Below are 24095 nucleotides of genomic sequence, written 5' to 3'. Positions count from 1 at the left end.
ATTTAATAGCTTTAGAATTAATGAATCAAAATTAATATAAAACCCAGGTTTTCTCTGAATTTGTTAAATTTTGTTAATTTGTTCAAGTTGAGACTTACATGAGCAATCATCAAATTGCAACAGATGACAATACAAAACTATAAAAACCTGTAAGTATGAGCATAACTATTCTATGTAATATATTCTGTTGGCTCCAAGATAAAAACAGCTGTATTAATTTTGATTTATTCTGCTTTTATGTTCCTAGTTAAAGCAATTAACTTTCACATTTGAAGTTTCTGTAGTGATTAGGCTTATAGAATTTTGGCTTCTTGTAATTGATTATAAAAAACATTTATTGGGCTCCTACTGGGAGCCAAATATTGAGCTAGTAAATGGGATTTCAGACATAGCCCACCTTTGGATGCTCAGTGACCACTGGAAAAGACAGACAAATAGCAAAATAAAATTATAATTCAGGCCAGGTGCAGTGGCTTACACCTGTAATCCCAGCACTTTGGGAGGCCGAGGCAGGTGGATCACTTGAGGTTGGGAGTTTGAGACCAGCCTGTCCAACATGGTGACACCCCCTCTCTACTAAAAATACAAAACTTAGCCAGGCATGGTGGCACATGCCTGTAATCCCAGCTAGCCAGGAGGCTGAGGCAGGTGAATCACTTGAGCCTGGGAGGCAGAGGTTGCAGTGAGCCGAGATCATGCCACTGCACTCCACCCTGGGCAACAGAATGAGACTTTGTCTCAAAAACAAACAAAAAACAGAACACAAAAATTACAATTTAACACAAGTGTTGTAATGTACATATAGACTTGAGTCTAAGAGAAGTAGGATATTACTTTTTAGACGGGATGGGTGTTGAAAATGGAGAAGTGAGGCAGACATTTAGAAGCCAAGGGACAAAGGCAGCAGAATTTGGCATGTGGCTGGTGATAAGAAGAAATGTCAGGAAATGTGGGTTGCAACTCAATTATTAATGACTTGGGGTGTATGCTAAAGCAATTTGACTTTTCATTCTAAGCAGTGGGGAACCATCTTGTTTTAGAAAGATAACTCACATAACAATGAGAAGAATGATACAGAGAGAGAGGCTGGAGTCAAGGAAAGAGGTCGACTGGTTAAGATGCCTGTTACAATGGACTAAGCCTTTGTCTTCTCATCACTAGAATAAGGCAGTGGAAATGGGAATTCTCCCACTTACTCATTCACTAAGACTCTCTTTTTTGAATATCTACCATGTAACAGGCATGGTTCTAACCAGCACTGGGCATATTGCCTTGAGCAAGACACAGAGACCACTCCTCAGGACAAGTAGTGGTAATTCCAGGTGCCATGGACCATACAGCAAGGGATATGTAACCCCTTCTTAGGAGGAGGAGGGGTTAGAGTATTAAGAAATGACTGACTTTGGAATGTGAAGGACCAAAATACAGGCCAAAGTGGGGATTAAGATATAAGAAAAAAAGACAGCATATGAGAATCCTGGAGGGGTAAGAGCAGTATATGCCCCATGAATTGAAATTACTTCAGCTGGAGCTTAGGGTGCAAGTTCAGGACAAGCAAAAATTAAGATTGGAGTGGCAAGCAGAGGCCAGGCCAAAAAAAAAAAAAAAAAAATGCTCAATTTGAGAATGTTTTAAAGTGGATGCCCTAGAACATCAGGGTTCCTTGATTTGAGGGATGAGACATAGGTAAAGATGACTCCAACTTGTCTGATTTGATTTCAGGCACCTTGGTATTTGAAGATACCATCTTAACAGATGAAAGAAATACGGAGCGAGGACAGCTGTGTGCTATATAAATGGCACTGATGAGAGCACCATCTGGGTGTCTGGGTACTGTGCTGACCTGAAGCTTCACAAAAACACCTTCTTGTCTCAGCAAATGAGTCTGGGGATTGGACACAGCTGAAGAAAGCCTGCTGCTCTTCCTAGAACCTCCCCTCACCCAAATAGCCTCTGAAAAAGTTTTTCTCCTTGCACTCCACATTGCATCAAGTCTACAGTGTGGGTCTTCATTGTATTATTTTTCTAAACCAGCATGTTGTTTATTTAGAACACAAAGTTTAGATCGTTCATGGTTTGTGTATGATGGGAAGTCACAATTCTGAATACAGTAGTAACATAATATATGTGCTTGCATGTATATGTGTGTGTCTATAGATGTATATGTATATATGCAATGTGGGGAGCAAAGAGAAAAACTATTTCAGGGACTATTTGGGGGATTTCTAGGAAGAGCAGCAGGCCTTCTTCAGCTGTGCCCAAGTGGTTTTCAGGATAAGCACCTTTTATGATAATGTGTATGTAAATTGGATCAGATAAATCTTTAATATGATAAAAGCAAAAATGCCCTACAACATACCTTATCTCCATTTACTAAGAAAAAAATGGGTGGCAGTTATTATGAGACCCCTTTTCAATTGTAGATGTCAACATTTTAATAAAGTGTTCAGATGCCTTTGTATCCATGAGACAGTACAGAAATGCTACTTATAAGTAAAATACACAAGTTAAGAAACAAACATGTCAATTAAATTGCACAGAGCAAAAGAAAGCTGTAGTTGGCTGCATTACTCTCCACACTGTGTTTTAAAACTATTTCTATGTAAGCTAAGTAGCTACACAAATAGTCACACCATTGGAAGCATCTGTTTTAAAATGTTTGACATGCATCAAAAGACACAAAGTAATAAAAAAGATCATCTCTGTACCGATTCCATGACCTTTTCCCTGTCGTTTGCTATCAATATACATATCACTAAACAATATATAAAATTATCTTGTAAATGTGTAAATTAAGACTTGCTTCTGTTATTTCTTCAGTGCCTGTCAGGTGAGCAGAATCTCAATACTGGGTAATGAGAGACACACTCTTTTATTCTAGTTGTTTGATTTGGAAATCAATGAATCCCAAAAGCATCTAACCTGCAATAACCTTTTTGTGGATTCCAACTTGGCACCAGCTGTTTCCCACAGTATGGGCAGGATCACGGGAAGTGACCAACATGGGCTTAATAGAAAGAACAGGGGTGCTTTGCAAGCCTGTGAAAACTAGGATAATTCTTCACTTCTTGTGGATGTCAGAATTATTGGATAGAGGTTCCTGGCCTCCTCCCCTGGCCCCAGTATTTGTGTACAGTCTTCTATGAACTAGGGGAGTACTACATGTCTGAATAAACTAATATATAAAAATGAGTCTAAATTCATTTCTTAAGAAGCATCACAACAAAATAAGTAACCGAATGACAGAAAAGCATAAAATATTGTGTCAAGTATGTATATATAAAGTCTTAGAAGTTGGGGCAAGTATTATATCTTCTGTGTCCTATTTTACTTTGGCAAAGAGGAAGTTCGGGGTGAATCTTAATGGCTAAATTGCAATAGCCATGTTATCAAAGCATTTATATATGTGTTCTGTGGATCTCACAGCTTGGCTCTCTGGTCCTTGCTGTCCAACATGGCAGCCAGTAACATCATATGGCTATTTAAATTTAATTTATTTTTATTTTTTGAGACAGAGTCTCGCCTTGTCACCCAGGCCGGAGTGCAGTGGCGTGATCTCAGCTCACTGCAACCTCCGTCTCCCAGGTTCAAGCTATTTTCCTGCCTCAGCCTCCCAAGTAGCTGGAATTACAGGCATGCAACTCTGCACCTGACTAATTTTTGTAATTTTTTTTGGTAGAGACAGGGTTTTGTCATGTTGGCTAGGCTGGTCTCGAACTCCTGACCTCAAGTGATCTGCCTGCCTCAGCCTCCCAAATTTCTGAGATTATAGGTGTGAGTCACCACACCTGGCCTTTAAATTTAATTTTAATTGCCTGTAATCTTCTTGGGAGGCTGAAGCGGGAGAATCGCTTGAACCTGGGAGGTAGAAGTTGAAGGGAGCCGAGATCACACCACTGCGCTCCAGACTGGGTGACAGAGCAAGACTCTATCTCAATCAATCAATCAATAAAAATTTAAATTTATTAAAATGACATAACAATTTAGTTCCTCATTTGACACTATTCATCTTCAGGTTCTCAATAGACAACATGTGGCTAGTGGCCACTGTGTTGCACAGCACAGATATTGAATAATTTCATTATTTTTGCAGACAGTTATTTTGAACAATGCTGCAGTGCATCTGCTATTTCCTATTCTAATATGCTTCCAGGTCAGATATTTCCTATAAGCTTCCTCAAAGCCTATGTAGAACACATACAAATACTTATATCCTCTAGAGCACCCCTGTGGTTACCAAGCTGGGCACATAGTAATTCTTAGCCTGATTGGTAGAATGGAGGAGAAAGCTGGTTTTGATCCTTTTGGCTTTTACCTGTCTAGTAGCCCTTTATCATTTAAGTTCACTGCACTGAGAACTGAATGCTTTTAGATCCAGCTATCGTATTTGGCTAAGAGTTTGACTATCAGTCTAATTTTGTTATTCTAATAGAAGGAAGTGTCTGTGGGTTTGATAGGTTCATGTTTGGGAAGTATAGTTTAACGGAAGTGGAATTTAAGAAGATGTCCTGTGCTTGTTTTGCAGAGAGATAACTGACACACATTGCACAACTGAGCTCAAACTCATGGGTTTGTTTAATTCTGATCCTTGATGGCCTTTGGTTAACTGCAAAACAGTCAAAGTGCAGAGGCTATTCTCTCTCCAAGCTTCCCTTTGCAGTATTCCATTCTGTTGATTCCTGCATTACCTATGGGGGAAAAAAAGCTCATCACACCAATTTGGTGAGCCAAAATTGTGATTCTGTTTGGGAACATGTCTGCTGTATTTGTCATTGCTAGTCATTTTACAAAAGTGTATTTTGATGAGCCAAGTATGTAGCACACTTTATGAAGGCACACTTTTTCCTCTTTGCTTCTACAGGTGAAAACCTTCAACCAGGAAGCATTTTTATCACTTTAAATTCCAAGAATATTAATATTTAAGAATAATGAAAGAATTCTGAATTGCCTTTTTATTTTCACCTTTTTTTTCTGGATTAGTTGGAAACTTTATAGGAACTAGTGAAAGCTACATGATCTATTTGTGGATAGTGCTGGAAAACAAGGCTGACTTTTAAAGTAATTAGTAGGCTGGCTAGCATTGAAAGTTTTGGGGTTTTCATGATTTATGTAATGATTTTTCTCCAACCATTTATATGTTTACAAAACTTTATTTGCAGTTATTTTCACTCTTTCATTTACTTTCTCACTTTCAGCTCCCCATCTCTTCCTTTCTTGTTACCCAACTCTTCTTTTCTTCCCTTCATTTTTTCTTTTATTTTCTGCCTGTATAAAAATATTTTTCTGGCTTTAACACAACATATTATGTCAGTTGCAGATCTCTACAAGGGTGTTCTGAAGCGTTTATGTAGTAGGGGACTGGTGGGTCTTAGTGGTGATGGTTTGAGTTTGAGATGGCTTCGTTCACTACACTGTGCTCCTCCTGCATGAACCTAGACCTGTGTTTTAACTCAGTTCCTGACATTTTGGCATTGAAGTCTATATTTTAGCTGCCCATGCTGAATCAAGCAAGGTGAAATTAGGAGGCATTCTAAGACTAATTTTTAGAATTGAAGTGGGAAAATTTAACAGGTAAACCTTGAAAATGACCTTCCCAGAAAATCTGTGCTCATTCCCCTCAGCCTCTCTGGAATCATCTTCATCTGAGAACTCTCTCGGCTCGCTGGGTTTGGAGACTCAGTTTTCTGACTCCCTGCTTCTTATCTCTCTCTGAGGAATAATGCAATGACATTCAGGAATGTTCTGCTTCCCCAGAAGCATAGCTTGAAACTATGAAGTGCTGGAGGCTACGACTTCTTGTCATTGTTTGTTCTATGTAGGAATTTTCATTTGATGTATTTTGAAAATTAAAAATTTCTAATCAATTTGTGGTCACTGCCTACTGTAGATGGGCCACGTTAAGCCGGTTGATTTGGATCAGTGGTGCATATTTTTTTCTCAGTTGACTGAGAGCCCTAAACAGAAGCCTTGTCAAAAAATTCTCAGGAATACGTGTCTGATACTAGACACAGAGATGTACGTCCTCCCTCGGCCCGCCACCCTGGGGATTGAAGTGCTAGCGTTGGTAGGAGGAGAGGCAGCTGAGGGGGCCCAAGAATGAAATGGCACAGAACGATCATGAGCTTTCTTTTTGCATTTAGACTTCTTGTCGCTGAACTTCCCACTTTCTTCCTGCCTTCATTTTGTGGCCTGCTGTACCCTCACCCCATGTTGCTTCTGCCTTTCCAAGGGACCTTTGGACTAACTTCTTCCTCTCCCTCGTCTCCTTCTGCAGTCCTCTTTTCGCTCTTTGTGATACTAGTCACTGTGCTCATTGGCGGTGGCAGCAACATAGTGTAGGGTAGAAGGGAGCAAAACCAAAGCTGCACATGCTCTGAGCAGCCCTCAGGTATGTCACCTCGCCTCTGTGCAAAAAGGCCCGCTTCCAAAAGTAATGACTTTTCTTTGTATCTACTTTTTCGTAAATAGAGAACTTGCTGAATGTGGAGCACACAGTCTGTACACTGATGAGGATTTGGATAGTGCTTTGTTATCTCTGGGCTCACAGCCACCTGATGAGGTAGACGGTCTGTTCTTAGAGAAAAGTGAGGCTCAGACGTTAGGATGCACTGCTGTGGGTCACACAGAACAAGAGGTGGGACAGCACCTCTGAACTCAGCTCAGTCCCTCCTTGCCTCTATCTCAGAGCAAGTGAACAAGACCCTGACTTTTATATCTTCAAATGCAGGTTCATTTCCAACATTGCCTAGTTAAAAATATCCACAGGGATTTTTTTTTTCCCCTACAGATATAGGAGATAAGATCTGGTCTTTGATCTTGAGAATCTGAGGGGTGAAATGTACAGATGCTGCCTCCTCAGATCTGCTACCTTAGATTGGATTTAGAATAGACTAAGCATCCATCCAGAGAGACACACACACACACACACACACACACACACACACACACACACACACTTCCCTTAGGAGAGCCCTTAACCCTTAAAATTCTTGGTTAACACCCCAGGGCTGCTGGGCATAGGAATGGCCTGAGACTTGTTTGTTCAGCCATGACTTTTGTTTCCCATGTTGAACACCATCTCCAGGTGCCCAGGATGGGGGCTTTGCCTGCAGGGTATTCCCACAACATCCCCTCACAGCCTCCTCTGGCACCTATCTGGCTGAACTCTACAGAGCAGCTGTGGGGATAAACTGGTGTGGCACTGCCACCTAGTGACTGCCCGCCATGCTGTTCTTTGACTCTGAGGTGCTGTGCATCAACTGGCTGCTACCCATCATGGAAAATCATGGTGGGGGCTTCTAAAAATAGAATCCGCCAGGCCAATGTCGACATGCTTTCTCTGCTATCAGCAGAGCCTGGCACGCATCAGACATGGATTAGATTAAGTGTTTTTGAAAAAGTGGTTTTTTGGGTAAGGGAATCTTTGGGCCTGGTCGAGCGTGGCTCCATCTGTCTGCTGGGGTTCCAGTTTCCTCTTGGAGGAGCTCACAGTGTGCATAGGATGCCTGGCATGCAGCAGGAACTGAGTGAATAGAGGTTGCCCCGCAAGATTTAAGTACCCACTGGTCTGGAAGTTAGAAAAGGAACAGGAGGAAAGAGAAACTTGGTCAGAAATGCTAGTCCTGGTTAAAACATTGTTCTGGATTTTGATATTTTTTGATTTCCCGGAAAGTATCAGGGGCTTGAGAATATAATTCTCTTCAGACTTTTTTGCCAAATTCCAAGATTTTCTAGTAGTGAATACTTTCCAGATGTGTTGATCTGAAGCCAGCTCCAGATTTTCTGATGGCCGTTACTAGAGTCCCAGCTGCCCCGAAGCTCTAGGCCAGTGGTTCAGAACAGGAGTAATTAGCACCCCCAGGGGAGTTATGGAAATTAGTGGAGAATTTTTTTTCTTGTTGCTGCCTTGGGGTTAGGGATGCTGTGTATGTGTTACGCATTTAACAAAACACTGTTCTGTATCGCACTTGACTTCAGATTGACCTACTGGATATTATATGTATCAAAAAACTGTTTATAATTTTCTTAGCTTAGACCTAAATTCATTTTAAATAAGGACATATTTTTGCTCAGTAGTAATCAACATTTAATTTTCAAATGTAATTTTCTAATAATATATAAATTGGAGGAAATTATTGATACCATCTGTGTTCTTATAGGTTTTTAACATAGTAGAGAAAGTTAGATAGGTATGAGATTTGAGACTTTTATTGACAGATGAGTCATTGCTGAAGTCATTTATTCCAATATGAAATGTAAATGTATAGTGAATAATAGAGTTAGAAAACAAAACCTCTTTGTCATCTTAGGGAACATATCAGGGAAACATGATAAATGTAATTCTTCAAGTTTGAAAATTTGTGTATGTTCTATTATTCCCTTCTTTTTCATTGGGACTTTGAACTTTATTTTAAAGTAAGCTTATGCTCTTAGAACATAGCCACTGATGGTCTGGAGACAAAAAAGTAAGTTGTCTATATCCCAAGTGTGAATGAAACGCTCATTATCCAAGGTTAATGCATGAAAAGAAACCAGACCTTTTACAGAACCATGCCCCTCCAAACATGCGCGCGCGCACACACACACACACACACACACACACACACACACACACACACAGTGAGAGAGAAAAGTGGTTAGTTTTTATATTTTTCTCAATGAAAAGAAGAGAGGAAAACATTCCAAAAGTGCAAAGTTAAAGGAGCAAAATAAAATCACGTAAAAATACTCACTTTGGCATTTTAGAGTCAATAAAGAATTACATAATTTATAAAAATTCAAGGCCAGGCGCGGTGGCTCAAGCCTGTAATCCCAGCACTTTGGGAGGCTGAGGCAGGCGGATCATGAGGTCAGGAGATTGAGACCATCCTGGCTAACACAGTGAAACCCCGTCTCTACTAAAAAATACGAAAAAATAGCCGGGCGTGGTGGCCTGTAGTCTCAGCTACTTGGGAGGCTGAGGCAGGAGAATGGCGTGAACCCGGGTGGCGGAGCTTGCAGTGAGCCGAGATCGCGCCACTGCACTCCAGCCTGGGTGACAGAGCAAGATTCTGTCTCAAAAAAAAAAAAAAAAAAAAAATCAAATGGAATCCTGCCTAAAGTAAAGCTGGGCTTTAGATGTATCAGCATTATACTGCCTGTTGCCGCTGCTGCTTCTGTTTACTTACTGATATTAAAGGAAGTCTATATTTGAAATCCTCAAGATCCTAAACCCATGTTTAGGTTTTCATAACTCAGTTATAGGGAAAGCATAGGAGTGCGAGGAGAGGACTATGAGAACGTCAGATAGATTGGGGGCAGTTTACATTCTCATATGTTCTATAAATTAGTTCCAGAGAGAGTAGTTTCATACATAAAACTATAGCATTTATACTTCAGAGCACCCTCACTTAGGGAGGGTTTTATTAAAGTGTTTGGGCTTATTGGATTTTACATTTTATTTGAATTTAGAACTGTAATTTTAGGTGTCAGTGTTGGAACATGATTAGACACTCATGTCATCATTTTCAATCTGTTACATATATTTTTTCTTGATAGGTCTCTACATCTGGTGTTCGCATTTATTACAGCTTGCATATTACCTTATTCCTTTGCAACCATTTTTCTCCCTTACTAAATTTTAAGCTTCTCATGAACACTTACTATTTTTACTCATTTACATATTCTCAGTACCTCCAAAAGTTTCTTTACGTGTAGATAGATGTTCACCATGTTATTGAATGAGAAACTCCTCCTGAAATAAAGCTAATTGATGGTTCTCAGACTAGATAACACATTAAAATCATCTGGGGAGCTTTTAAAAAATCCCTGTGCCATGGCTTCACCCCCGGTGACCTCAGCTTCATTGTTTATGGATGGGGCTTTGCACAGGATTCCTTTTAACCCTTCCCAGGTGACTTCAATATGCAGCCATGGGTGAATATGCAGCTACAGTGAATAGCTATGCATGAATATCAGCAACAAGTAAGAGATACATGTTAGCTCTTCTTTCTGAGCCATTGGCATTCAGCTCTTTTCCTTTTGCACTTAGATATGTGCCTTCTTTGAATTCCTTTTTATGCTTATATGTTCTAATTAATTGAAGCGCTTACTTTATTTGCCCTTACTTTAAATCAAAACTACCTGCACATAGTTGCAATTTGGAAGGAGACCGTTTATCATACTCCTTTCACTTCTCTGAGCCAGCAGCCGGTGGACATGGAAATATCAGCTTTGTTACTGAAATTAAACAGATTTGGACACCACCACTTGCCCTACAGCAACATGGGCTTTCTAATGTTCTGCTGACTTACCACTGAATTTGAAAAAAGTCATAGGTATACCCTCACATTGAGGGAGTCACTCTGTGTCCGCAGTGAGCTTACCACATGGAAAACCCCATACACCTGCTTTGCAGGCAAGCCAAAGACAGAGGGGGCCTGATCTATGCCTGCTCAGTTCCTACTCCCAGATTTTTCATCACTCCCCTCTACAAAACAAGCAGAGATGCATTGCCTACCTCTTTTCCTCCCAACACGCATACACACTACTTGAAACAAATAATGTTAGAGGCAAGCATTTGAATGTTTAGCTCAGTCTATTTTTCTCCTCTTAGAAACTTTTTAAGATCTTCTCTTTATTCCTGGTATTTTAAAATTTACAGTGATCTGCTTTGACTTAGGTCATTTCTTATTTCATATACATATTCTCAGTAGAATCTTCCCTTTAGAGATAGATGCGTACCTTCCAGTTTTCCTGTCAAAGAAATAGAAGAACATTTTTTATTTCTTTTCTTCCACTGTCCGTATTATCCTTCTGGAAAGACAGTTGTTGGAACCTCTATTTTAATTCTCTAAGAAAGTATCCTTTTTGTTCTCCTCTTTCCTTCTCTTTTTGTCTTTTTATTCTACTTTCCGGGAAATTTCTGTCAACTTACATCTAACTGTATTATGGTTACTTTTTCATTATAACTTGAAGTTGTATAGTTGTATTCCTCTTTTCCTTTTCCTATCAATGCAATTTTTTTTTTAAACTTTCAGTTCCTGTGATACATGTGCTGAACGTGTAGGTTTGTTACGTAGGTATACATGTGCCATGGTGGTTTGCTGCACCTGTCAACCCATCATCTAGGTTTTAAGCCCCACATGCATTAGGTATTTGTCCTAATGCCCTCCCCCTCCTTTCTCACCAGCTCCCAACCCATGTCCATGTGTTCTCATTGTTCAACTCCCACTTATAAGTAAGAACATGTGGTGTTTGGTTTTCTGTTCCTGTGTTAGTTTGCTGAGAACGATGGTTTCCAGCTTCATGTCCCTGCAAAGGACATGAACTCGTTCTTTTTTATGGCTGCATAGTAAGGTTTTTATTTAGCTTTTTTGTAGTATAATTTACATAGTTCAGGAGTCCTGTCCCCTCATCACTCTACATCATCTCAGGTTTGTTCTGTTTCTTCCCTTCCCTTTGTTTTTCTTTCTTCCTCCCTCCTTTTTGTATCTTTTCTATAGAAACCAGATTCAAGTGTGTGCTGATCATTTGCCATTCTTTTGTATTAAGAGTGGCAGTTGGAAGCCAGTTGGAAGCTCGGTAAGGGCTGTTTGATGACAATCACTGTGGGGTGACAGCTAAGTTTTTCATTAAGGAATTCTTGATATTAATACATTAATGTCTTTTCTGAGAAGTCCTGTTTCTCCAGGGAAAAATATTCTTTCTCTGTAGTATCACATCCTAATATTAGGGTCAGCTATGGGAAGTGAAGGAGAGAGACTAGAAATGCTATTGTTCAGCTTAGAGACTTGAACTTAAGGCCCCAAACACTTCTTCTGCCCTTGGCTAGGCCCTGAGTCTCTGAGTATCCAGTCTGTCCCCAGAGAATGAACCTATCTCCTGTGAGGTGCCTGTTGGTACCAGACAGGGCAGGCACATGAGTGTTCATCATTCTCTATACTTAGGCTTAATCAGTTCCCCTCTTTTTAGCTTCAGACTTTATCCACGCATTTTGTGATACTTGGTTTCTCCAAGTTGTGACACTTCCATGGGTTCTGTGACAATTTGTGCCTTCAAATTGGGGGTACACAGACCATTTATATTTAATGTGGTTACAGATAGGCTTATGTAAATCTCTCCTCTTGCTATTTGTTTCCTATTTTCTCCATCTCTGTCCTTTTTTTCCCCTTTATTTCTGGCTCTCTTGGGATTTTTTTAATATTCAATTTTCTATCCTTTATTGAGTTTTCAGCTATTCTTTTTCAGTGTGTTATTTCAGTGGTTCCTTTGGGGTTTATAGCACACAGTCTTACCTCATTTTATTGTGCTTCACTTTATTGTGTTTCACAGATATTGCATTTTTTACAAACTGAAGGACAGTGTTAATGCTGCATCGAGCAAGTCGATCAGCATCACTTTTTCCATAGCACCTGCTCACTTGGTGTCTTTGTGTCACATTTTGGTAATTCTTGTAGTTTTTCAAACTTTTTCATTATTATTATACCTCTTCTGGTGATTTATGATCAGGGATCTTTGATATTACAATTGTAATTATCTTGGGGTTCCATGAACCAAGCCCATAAGGGAAGGCAAACCTAATTGATAAATGTTGTGTGTGTTGACTGCTTCACCAACTAGCTGTTCCCCCATCTCTCTCACCTTTCTCTGGCTTTCCTATTCCCCGAAACACAATGATACTGAAATGAGGTCAACTAGACCTACAATGGCGTCCAAGTGTTCACGTGATGGGAAGGATTGCATCTCTCTCACTTTCAATCAAAAGCTAGACATAATTAAGCTTAATGAGGAAGGCTTTTCAAAAGCTGGGATAAGCTGAACGCTAGGCTTCTTATACCAAACGTTTATCCAGGTTGTGAATGCAAAGGAAAATAAAAGTGCTACTCCAGTGAACACATGAATAATAGCAAACGAAACAGCTTTAATGCGGTTATGGAGAAAGTTTGAGTAGTCTGGATAGAAGATCAAACCAGTTGCAACATTTCCTCACATCAAAGCCTAATCCAGACAAGGTCCTAACTCTCTTCAATTCTTTAAAGGCTGAGAGAGGTGAAGAAGCTGCAGAAGAAAAGCTTGAAGCTAGCAGAGGTTGGTTCATTAGGTTTAAGGAAAGAAACCATCTTTATAACAAAAGCAAGGTGAAACAGGAATTGCCGATGTGGCGACAGCAAGGTGTCCAGAAGATCTAGCTAAGATCATTGTTGAAGGTGGCTACAATAAACAATAGATTTTCAGTGTAGATGAAACAGGCTTCTATTGGAAAAATATGTCATCTAGGAATTCCACAGCTAGAGTGGAGAAGTTAATGCCTGGCTTCAAAGGACACATGAACTGTCTTGTTAGGTACTAATGCTACTAGTGACTCTTAAGTTGAAGCCACTGCTTATTTACCATGCTGAAAATCCTAGGGCCCTTAAGAATTATACTAAATCTACTTTGCCTGTGCCTTGTAAATGGAACAACAAAGCCTGGATGACAGCACATCTGTTTATAGCATCATTTACTGAATATTTTAAGCCACTTTTGAGACCTGTTGCTCAAAAAAAAAAAAAAAAAAGACTTCTCTCAAATTATTACTGATCACTGACAATGCACCTGGTCACCCAAGAACTCTGATGGAGATGTACAAGATGAGTGTTGTTTTCATGCCTGCTAACACAACATCTATTCTGCAGCGCACAGATCAAAGAGTAATTATGACTTTCAAGTCATATTTCAAAAATACATTTTGTAAGGCTATAGCTGATGGAGCAAGGCAAAGTAAATTGAAAACCTTCTGGAAAGGATTCACTTATTCTACATGCCATTAAGAACATCTGTGATTCAGGGACGGAGGTCAAAATAGTAACATTAACAGGGGTTTGGAAGAAGTTGATTCTAAACCTCATGGATAACTTGAAAGGAGTCACATTTCAACAGAAATAATGGAAACAGAATAATGGAAATAGCAAGAGAACTAGAAATATTAATAGAAGTAGAGCCTGAAGAAGTGATTGAATTGCTGCAATCTCATGATCAACTCGAATGTATGGGGAGTTTCCTTTGCTTCTTATGGATCAGCAAATAAACTGTTTCTTGAGATGAAATCTACTACTGGAGAAGATGTTGTGAACATTGTTGAAATGACAACAAAGACTTTAGAAAATAACATAAACTTAGTTGATAAAGCTGTGTCAGGGTTTGGGAGGATTGATTCCAATTTTGAAGGAAGTTCTACTGTGGGTAAAATGCTATTTGATAGCATTATATGCTATAGATAAATCTTTCCTGAAAGAAAGAGTCTATTGATGTGGCAAAGATCATTGCTGTGTTATTTTAAGAAATTGCCACAGCCATCTCAACCTTCAGCAAGCACCACCCTGATCAGTCAGCAGCCATCAACGTCGAGGCAAGACCCTCCACCAGCACAAAGATTATGACTCATTGAAAACTTCAATCCTTAGAATTTTTGAGCAATACAGTACTCTTCAATTAAGGTATATACATTGTTTTTTAAAACATCATGCTATAATACACTTAACAGAACTACAGTATAGACATACCATTTTTAGAAATGGAAACAAATTTGTGTGACTTGCTTTATTGAAATATTTGCATGATTGCAGTGATCTGCATCTGAACCTGCAATATCCCCCCAGGTATGACTGCACTTACACACTTAGGCATACTATACCTATGTTAGCACAATCTTTCTTCACCTGATAGTGTATCTTTTACCGCAGTCTATTTTGAAGCGATACTGCATCACTTCACATAGATGAGTTTTCAGCTGAATAACCAAGCAGAACCCTTTGAAGTTCTCTGCATGTGTCTCTGTACAGGTCTCTCCTTCTTGATTTTTGCCTTTTGAATTCTTGACCTCCCTGGATTTCCAGCTCTGTCCTTCAACAGAGGGAGAGCTCCAGGCAGTGCCAGGTTTCCTTCCCTGAGCTGCACCTAGGAGATTCTCTTTAGTCATTAAAGTGGGGGCAATTGTATTTTTCAGTTTAGTTGTTTTCCATCTCAAGAATCACTGTCCTTTGTTGCTAGCTAACCAATGTCTTGACAACCGTTGTACCAAATATTTATCTGCTTTTTTAGTTGTTGCAGGAGAGAGTATAAATAATCTAGTTCTCTATTGCTCCATCTTGGCTGAAAGCAGGATACACACTAATTCATATAAGAATGTGTTTCTTCTTCTCTGATGTCTCCTTTCATTTCCCTTTGTTCTTGTTGGTTTACACCTTTAAAAAAAATGCATTGCTGTCACTTTAATGGTATTTCAGGAGACAGGTGGATTCCAGAAAGAGAACTGATGGTGGATTGATCACATGCATTTACATCTCCATAATACTTCTCACTAACTAAGGTTGACATTTGAGACCAGAGCTGACATTTGAGATGAGATATTTTTGCCATTTTTAGTATTACTTGTAAGTTTAATAGAAAAGGATTAATGAACACAGTTTGTTAGCTGTTAACCTCCATGACTGAATTATTTTTACAGGTATAAAAATACCTTATAAGTTGCACACAGATCTTGGAACGTAATATGACAAATCCAATTTATGTTCACTGATGAGCAAGAATTATTTTTATCCACTTTTTGAATGTCTATGTATATGATCCTAAAAATCAAGCCTGTGGCCTAGGGCAAGTCAAGTTGAGGACATGTTTCCCTTTGTCACACTAATTACTTCGAATATTAATTCCCTGCTATATTTTTGTAAGCATCTGTGACTATATCACGATGAATAAGGCATAGTCTTTGTCTTCCAATTCTTCATAATTTCTATTCTAAGGGCATGTTAGATGAGCAAATTCCACATTACCTGTCTTATGACCCAAAGTAACATCGAATGGTGCTAGAGGTATCTACAAGATGTTCCTGGGATACAGTGAGGGAACCAGGCTTAGAGTATCATGCTGACCAAAAGCTACAGGGAGTCTGGAGAAGGGGACCCACAGACAGATCATCAAAGTACAAACAAGGGTTAGAGAGAAGGGGGAACGTGTTTCCCAGCAGAAGGAAACACACCTGCAGAGAAAGAGAGCTGTAAAAGAGAACAGCATAACTGCCGGCCATTAGTGTGTGGGTGCTGAGGCTAGGCAGGAGCGCAGGCCAGAGGCCGCCACTCTCCTGGGGAAGAAGGCACTGATTCCCTGGGAAAGATAACTCCTGTGAACTCTCACAAACGTTATAGAAAGCTGTCATATTTGTAATCTAAGACAGAGTGTGAGACCCTCAGTCAGCAATGAACGAAGAAATGAATTGGAATAGAAACTAAGAAAAGGAACATTTTGCTTCTTTTAAAACATTAAAGCTGATCTTACAATCTTTGTCTCTGAAGCATGCAGTTCATGCCAAAACTCCAAAGTCCTGATTTTAAAAGCTTGGGATTATCGGGCATTCCTTGCACTCATTTTAATCTTATTGAATGTGTTTTTATTAAATCAGCATTCATGTTGATCAAAACTTGAAATTTGTACAAGTCATTTCTTCATGCCTTTCTCAGAATAGTTCTTGTAGAGAAGAAGTTTGGAATTGTCTAAGTCTGTGAAGTGAACTTCTGTAAAAAATCTTTTTAATATTTTTAAACATTGTATATATTAATCATTCACAATGGTGTGAATCTGTCATAGATTAAAAACCTGGGAATGTTCTAAATTATAATATCATCCTGTGAAAAGTCTAATATTTGTTTCTGAGTTGCTGAAAAACAAAATAGGAGATTATTCTTATAGTATCTAATTTGGTTCCTGATTACCTCATCTTGAATATTCATAATCATGTATGTTTGAGTGTAACATAAACATTAGTATGAGATGTTATTTTTCTATTCTGAGCTATTTTTTAGGGCAGGTTTATTATTTTGTAAGCAAAAAGGATGACTTATCATTGAATCCCAAACCCTAAAATGCCAACTCCTAGAAAGATGCTTGTTTCTATGTAAAGCCCTTCAGTGCAGGATGACAGTCTCTGATGCAGTGTAATGCACACAGCATATAGTAAATATTCACTGAGTGATTTAATGATATATTTCTTGAGAGTATTTGGCCAATAAGGATGGAAGAAATTTGTATATATAAGATTTGAGCATTTATTAAAGGTGTCTAAAGAGTTAGCTTGCCTAAATGTTCCAGTGGATGCTTTACATTGTAGTTTTTAGTCATTTACTGCCCCCAACTCTGAAAAACATTTTTAATAAAAAGGGCTACAGGAGGAAGAAATTAGAAAGACTTTCACACCTGTGCCAAAGTTGAAATTTCCCTGCAGCAACGGCCATGAAGGTACCCCCTAGAAAGCTTTGTTTGTCATATGAAATCTCCTACTTCTCTTCATAGTTAGCTGCTCTATGAAAACCACGCCTAGGTAGGTTTTTGTTTGTTTTTGTTTTCTGACAAGGAGTCTCGCTGTGTCACCCAGGCTACAGTGCAGTGGCAGTGCAATCTTGGCTCACTGCAACCTCTGCGTCCCAGGTTCAAGTGATTCCCCTGCCTCAGCCTCCCAAGTAGCTGGGACTACAGGCGCACACTACCACACCTGGCTAATTTTTGTATTTTTATTAGAGATGGGATTTACCTATGTTGGCCCAAGCTGGTCCTGAACTCCTGACCTTAGGAGATCCACCCACCTTGGCCTCCGAAAGTGGTGTGATTCCAGGCATGAGCCACCGTGCCTGGCCAGCCTAGCTAGATATTAATAACAGTGTTCTGGTCACTCACTGTAGCAGTGAAAAAATAACTTGAGGATTTCACTGGGACCCAGGCACATTTTCTAAGTGTCTAGAAACTAAGTATCTAAGGACACTTTGCTGATACAGAGAAGGTCAAGAATATAACTGTTTCGCCAAAGATTGTCCATGCATTAAAACATATGTCAAATGAGAAAATGCAAGTTAAGCTCTGAGCACATAGTGAACACTCAGTAAGTATGGTATATACATACATATGCGTCAGGGAACCAGAGCCATTAACTCTTAAGTGTATCACATCTGTGTATGAATCATGCTAAGAAGAAGCTTTATCTCACAATTAAAAATTGAATAGGAAGTGAACTATTTTGCCTCCACTCTCTTTACAGCCCATACTTATGACAGGGTAATATATTTCCTGTTTTAGGAAATTGCTTGGTGAGGAATACTTACTAGAGAGCCCCAATATTAATAGGTTATAATCCAGAGCTGATTTCTCGGGTTTTATTTTGAAAGGCAAACCCCGTCCTCCCATTGAAGCTCTGTTACATATGCTTAGCAGGCTCCCAGAGCAGTCCATAGAATCCTGCTTAGCTCATCTTGTGGCTGAGCATAGCACTGATCACATAGCATCTTCCTAGGTATGTAACAAAGATAACAAAGATTCTAGGGGAAATGCACTCAGCCGTCTTCCTGGAATGCTAGGAATACATTTTACTTTCCTTTTGACAATGACAGTCTCTACACCAAGACCTTCTGGGGAAAGGGGACTCTACAGCTAGGTCATGGAGGCTGTTTGGGGGTGAGAAACAGTGGTGATTTCTGCACCTCTGCCACCAGAAACTTGCAGGATGCTCCTAACCAGGCTGGCTGCCTGTTCACATGCCCTTTCGTTTGATTCCAGGAGATCAGTGATTGCCCTTTCTCTGGGGTTCCACTCACTCTAGCCCGGAGCCTCTTTCCTTAGTCCACAGTAGCAGGAAACAGAATTTCTCAGCTTCTCTCTTCTCTCTTCTTTGGAAGAGGGCAAAGGGACAGACGTGATAAGAATAGGTCTCTTGTATGTCCAAAGATAGAGTGTAAGATCTACTGATATTGTGCCGAAAAGCTTATACCCTGTGATATAAGATAAATCTGCATTTTTTAAATTTTTGAAGCAGGAAGCTTGGCATGGGATGAGGGACAGGAAAAAAAAAAGAAAGAAAAGAAAAAAGCATAGATAATGTCATGGCCCAGTGTAGGTTGCATATAGGGTTAATCCTGGGGCTCTGGTAATCCCGGGACTGTGGCTAGGAGCAGCCTCCTTGCCACCACAGCCCTGGCAGCACAGACACAGATGGGGAATTGAGTTGAAAGGCAGGACTGAGTGAGCGAAGCAGGAGTTGATGAGTACAGCACAATTACCAGTATATTTTGCAGAACAAGAAATGAGGAAAGGAAAGTCCTCCGAGTGTTACCTGAGAGATGGGAAGAAGTGGTGGTCTTTTCCAGTGGTGGATGAAAAGCAAGGAAGTCCTCTAGTGACCAGAGTCTGGAGCCTGACTGTCATAGAAATCAGAGCAGGGCCTCTCTGCCCCATGACCACACAGAATGTGCGTCCAGAGCAAATTCTTCTAGGGTGACAACTCTCATGGCCTTGCTGTCGTATGCATACATGCTGTTGTATGAAACCAGTATCCAGATCATGGGCACAGAGGGTTACTGTTTAGTACTGTTAATTCAACCAAAATGTGATAGGATACCTGTTTCTGATATAAAAGCTTTCTTCCTTACTAGTAAAATTTGACACCTCAAAGAATGATTAGGATACTTTGTATCCCTCTCCCTCTTTTCCACTATAAGTTCTTTGTGTGTAACTGGTAAGACAGCTTCTATTAAGCTCTGGTTATGGGCAGGAACTCTGTGATCAGAAGTACAGTTTCTGTGTTCAAGAATGAAGGACATCCAGGTAGACTGACCTATTATAATATGGTCCCGTGATCTAGGGATGTGCACGATACTCAGGGAGCACAGGGGAGGCACTGAGGGGAAGAGAAGACAGAAAAGGCTTCCACTTGAACTTACTTTGAAAGATGAAGAGGAGTTAGCCCATCTTCAGGAAATCAAGGTAGCAAAGGACAGTCCAAGCAAAGGGAACAGCATGATTCATTTTGCTTACAAAGAAGTGGAGTGAGATTGGGCAGCTGCATATTGTCTCCTAAGTCTGGCACATCAGCTGGGCAAAGAGTGACGAGACATGGGCAGAGGCCGGAGGAGTCTACAAGATAAATGTGCCTGTATCGTCTTACACCAGTGAGGAAATCTGTTTCGTATTTTCCAGTCTCTTTCAGATGATTTACAAAGTTGAGGCAGTTTCTGATGTTGTGGATTGCTTAGATAGAAGCTCAATTTTATTTATATTCACAAGCTTTGAAAACTTCTAAATATAGCAGTTTGTAGAAGATACAGTAAATTCATTGAATTGAACCAAACCACTCTTAACTATCATATTAGAGATTCATTATAAAGGACTGGCTTTGTTTGCTGTTTTTCAGGTACCATGATCAACAGGATGTTACTAGCAACTTCCTTGGAGCGATGTGGTTGATATCAATAACTTTTCTCTCCATTGGTTATGGTGACATGGTACCTAACACATACTGTGGAAAAGGAGTCTGCTTACTTACTGGAATTATGGTAAGTGTCTTTATACTTCACATCTCTTTTATTTACACTCAAGAAGGCACTTAAACCACTCAGTCCACGTGCATAAGTAATTGTGAGCTACTTTTTTTCCCCATCAGCAGGAAATCAGTATAAATAAATCAATTTTGTGTTGAGAGAGAATGTCAATAGTTTTCATCTTAATTCTTCTCATCATGAAATTCTGTTGAAGAGGTAGAGCTGTTCGTTTGCCCCTTGGGGGGGCATGCGCTAATTTGATGAACTAATTTGATGTTGGAGCTTTGGCTTCAGAGTCTGAAAGTCCTTTAAGTCTATGTCCTCCCGTCTCCTACTAGCTGTGCAAATTTGAGTAAATTATAGAATATGACCCATAATAACTATCTTGAAATGTGTTGAAGGGTTAAAGATATATTAATTATAATATTTCATTTTCTTTTAACAAATGTTTGTTGAGTGCCAGGCACTGACCTAGGTTCTAGGAATACACCAAAAGAAGATAGAAACTTACTGCCCTGTCTTCATGGAGCTTACGAGGGAAGACTTACATTTTAAAAATAATGGTTCATTACATTTGTGAACTAGTAAAGCTTCTAACCTGTTTTGTGCCTGGGGGAGAGGGATGGGATCTACTCAGGGAAGTCATCACTAGAAAATTGACTTACGCTGAAGTGAGAAGGGTGCATACCCAGGAAGGGAGGTAGGAAGAGCTTTCCAGGAAGAGGAAATGGTTTATTTGAAGGCAGTGAGGCAAGAAGGAGCTCAGTACATTGGAGCCAGGTTATTGGGCCAGGAGTACACAGAGCAAAAGGGGAAAGCGGCCTGGCATGAGGCAGGGACAGGAGGCCAGGTCTTGTAGAGCACTTGGGAAAGGTCTGCTGCTGACATGCCATCCTTCTTCTGGCTGGCATGCCTAACAGGCTCAGACATCTTTTTTGCCCCTCCACACACGACTAGCCAGGACCGCTTCTTTGCTCCATTTGTTTTAGGTAGAGGAAGTCGTACGCTAGCAAGCTGTGATTATAATGTGGTATGAACTTCTAAATATTTAAGTCAGAGGTGTACAGTTTTCAATGACCTACGCTTGTCTGCATTCTTTACCTACTTTGTAATGTTTGCTTACAGCAAAGAGTGTCATCTTGATCCTTGTGAGGTTTCTGTCTACAAGAGGATGTGAACGAGTACTGCAAGTTCCAAAATCTCAGAATTTCTGAAATCAGGCACCCTGTTCAACACCTCTAACTGTATTCACTCACAGGCTGGCAGGAGAGTGCAGAGGCTTGCCATTTGAGGGCCTCTGAGTGGTGGCCAGTGGAGGGTGCACACCCTTGTAGAAGCCGCCCGGGAAGACTGCTCCAGGAGTCACAGCTAAATGGGAAGGAAAGAGTGCCCTTGGCGTAGACAGGGAGGCAGCACCCTTCTCCGCCTCAGTAGTGTTCAACTGGGATAAGGCAGCTAACTTTGAACATAAAAATCTAGGGTCAATTTTAATGTCCCAGTAGTAACAAGAGGGCCATTTCAAGTCCCAATTGTAGAAAATATAATTTGGGGGCATGTTTTAACATTATTTGCTTTTAAAAGAAAAATGATAGTTTTAATTATAGTGAACTTTTAAAAAAATATAATACTTGGTATGCTGCATTATCTGTTTACTATTGGATCACTTCCCCTTTTTTCCTCAAATAATAGCATTTTATTATGTGGTATAATGCTTTGGGAAACGTAATTTGCATAGATGTATTTTTAGAAGGCCCATAACAATCCCACAAGGGATATAAATGATGCTGTTTATAAAAACTGGTAATTGCAGAGTCTTTCCCCTAGTGCTTCTTAGAAACAACTTCCTTAGTGTTACTTTTTGTCAAGATGGTAACATCTTTTATTCTCAAATCAGGTGTGACTCAAGGGTCATGTGTACAGGCTTATTCGCCATGGAATCTGAGCCAAATTTGAGGTTAACCTTGCCTGGGTTTTACAAAATGTTTATCATTCCTTGATATTTTCTTGTTCCTCGTGTCTCAAAAATTGTTCCTTCAGAGTCTCATCTGATAGTACAAATCTTTTATTTACCTTCTTGAACTGCCTCTTGCTTAGGTTTCACTATTGATCTTACTTTGCTTAAAAAAGAGAGGTTATGGCCTGGCACCGTGGCTCATGTCTGTAATCCCAACACTTTGGGAGGCCGAGGCAGGTGAATCACCTGAGGTTGGGAGTTCGAGACCAGCCTGACCAACATGGAGAAACCCCGTCTCTACTAAAAAATTAGCCGGGTGTGGTGGCACATGCCTGTAATCCCAGCTACTCGGGAGGCTGAGGCGGGAGAATCGTTTGAACCCAGGAGGCAGAGGTTGTGGTGAGCTGAGATTGCACCATTGCTCTCTAGCCTGGGCAACAAGAGCAAAACTCCGTCTCAAAAAAAAAAAAAAAAAAAAAAAAAAAGAGAGAAAGAGAGAGAGAGAGGTTATAGTACCATTAAATATATGTGGATACAAAAATGTTATATGTAATGGAATTTATGGTGACTTCCTTCCAGCCCTGTAAGCTCATGGTAAAAAGAGTCCCTCTATTCTGAGGCTGAGGAGCTCCATTTCCTCTCCTTCATAAGGATCAGACTTATTTCCTAATTGACTTGATCAAAATTGATTTACTTGCATACAGAGAAATTCACTAATATTTGAGTAACCTATTTGAGATGCTTTGTAGAGTTGGATTATCTCTTCTTCTAGACTAAGCGGATTCCCATGGAGTCAGGCTACAGGGCAGTCTTCCTGGGATTCACTTCTGGTAGTTGATTACATCTCACATCAGCTCCTTAGGGATCAAGAGCATATGGATGGAAGTGACCTAGACACTCCTATGGAGAATGTAGAAATCCAAGACCAATATGGGAATTAAACCTTAGGAGACCAAGATCTCTTTATTTTTATAAAAATAAGTCATGGGATTGCCTAATAGAAGAAAATCACTCGGTACTCTTCGAGAGAAAACCATTATGGTTGTAATTACTTATTTTCTCTTTATTCTTCTACCCTTCTGCTGTTTGAGGAAGTACTGAGGACCTGACTGTTTATTATTGAAAAGGTCATGATAAACAATGGGATGATTTCTAAGTAGCTTTGTACTTTTGGTTGATGGTGGTAGACAGCTATCTTAGCTTTTGGACAGCACCAGTTAGTTTCTCAGTGTCTCTAATTTTTCCAATAAAGTAATTGTTTTACTTAGTGTTTACAAAGTTATCTTCCTAGACATACATACATACATATATATATATATATATATATATATATATGTATGTATATATAAAAACCACATCCTGAAAACTATGAATTCTCCCATTACTAAGAATATATATGATTGTTGCAAGAGTGAAAAATAGCCTTGTGGGTAAGGGTATCTTTCATCTTATACTAGAATTAAGGTTGCTCAATTTGTTCTTTTTACTTCTCTATTTCTGTAAAATTATGGTGACTCTTGGTAGCCTTTTGACTACAGTATGGATGACTGGATTTTTTGGCTTAATTATCTTTAAATATCAAGTAATATCTGTTCATTCCTAGGGATGCAGGTGGTTATTCAATAAATGGTTCTGTAATAGTGATTTATAAACCACTAGACTTTGACAACATCTAGCATGACTCCCTCAACAAAACTAAGAACACTTCAGACATGAGTGATTGAGGTTTCTTCCATCCCACTAGTAGTTCTATGCAAACAAAAGCACTGCGTAAAGCTTTTGCAGTTCATAGCAATTTGAAAATCACTATGCTAATTAAATTTTAA

The 24095-nt window shown here is 39.7% G+C and overlaps 1 protein-coding gene across 9 annotated transcripts in view; it reads left to right on the top strand.

Annotated features, from left to right (window-relative positions):
- LOC105499979 (potassium calcium-activated channel subfamily N member 2) overlaps window positions 1–24095 on the top strand; it is a 420672-nt gene that overhangs the window by 369873 nt on the left and 26704 nt on the right. For 8 of the 9 annotated variants that reach the window (XM_071098593.1, XM_071098591.1, XM_071098590.1 and 5 more), the window contains one exon: window positions 20189–20330. In XM_071098593.1, coding sequence (XP_070954694.1) covers window positions 20189–20330 — 142 coding nt within the window. Of the gene's footprint in view, window positions 1–11544; window positions 11563–20188; window positions 20331–24095 lie in introns of those variants that run through there. The other variant, XM_071098596.1, reaches the window with a different exon arrangement.

This window comes from Macaca nemestrina, chromosome 6 (genome assembly GCF_043159975.1).
Source record: "Macaca nemestrina isolate mMacNem1 chromosome 6, mMacNem.hap1, whole genome shotgun sequence".
Lineage (NCBI taxonomy): Eukaryota > Metazoa > Chordata > Mammalia > Primates > Cercopithecidae > Macaca > Macaca nemestrina.
This window is presented reverse-complemented; position numbering and strand designations above follow the sequence as displayed.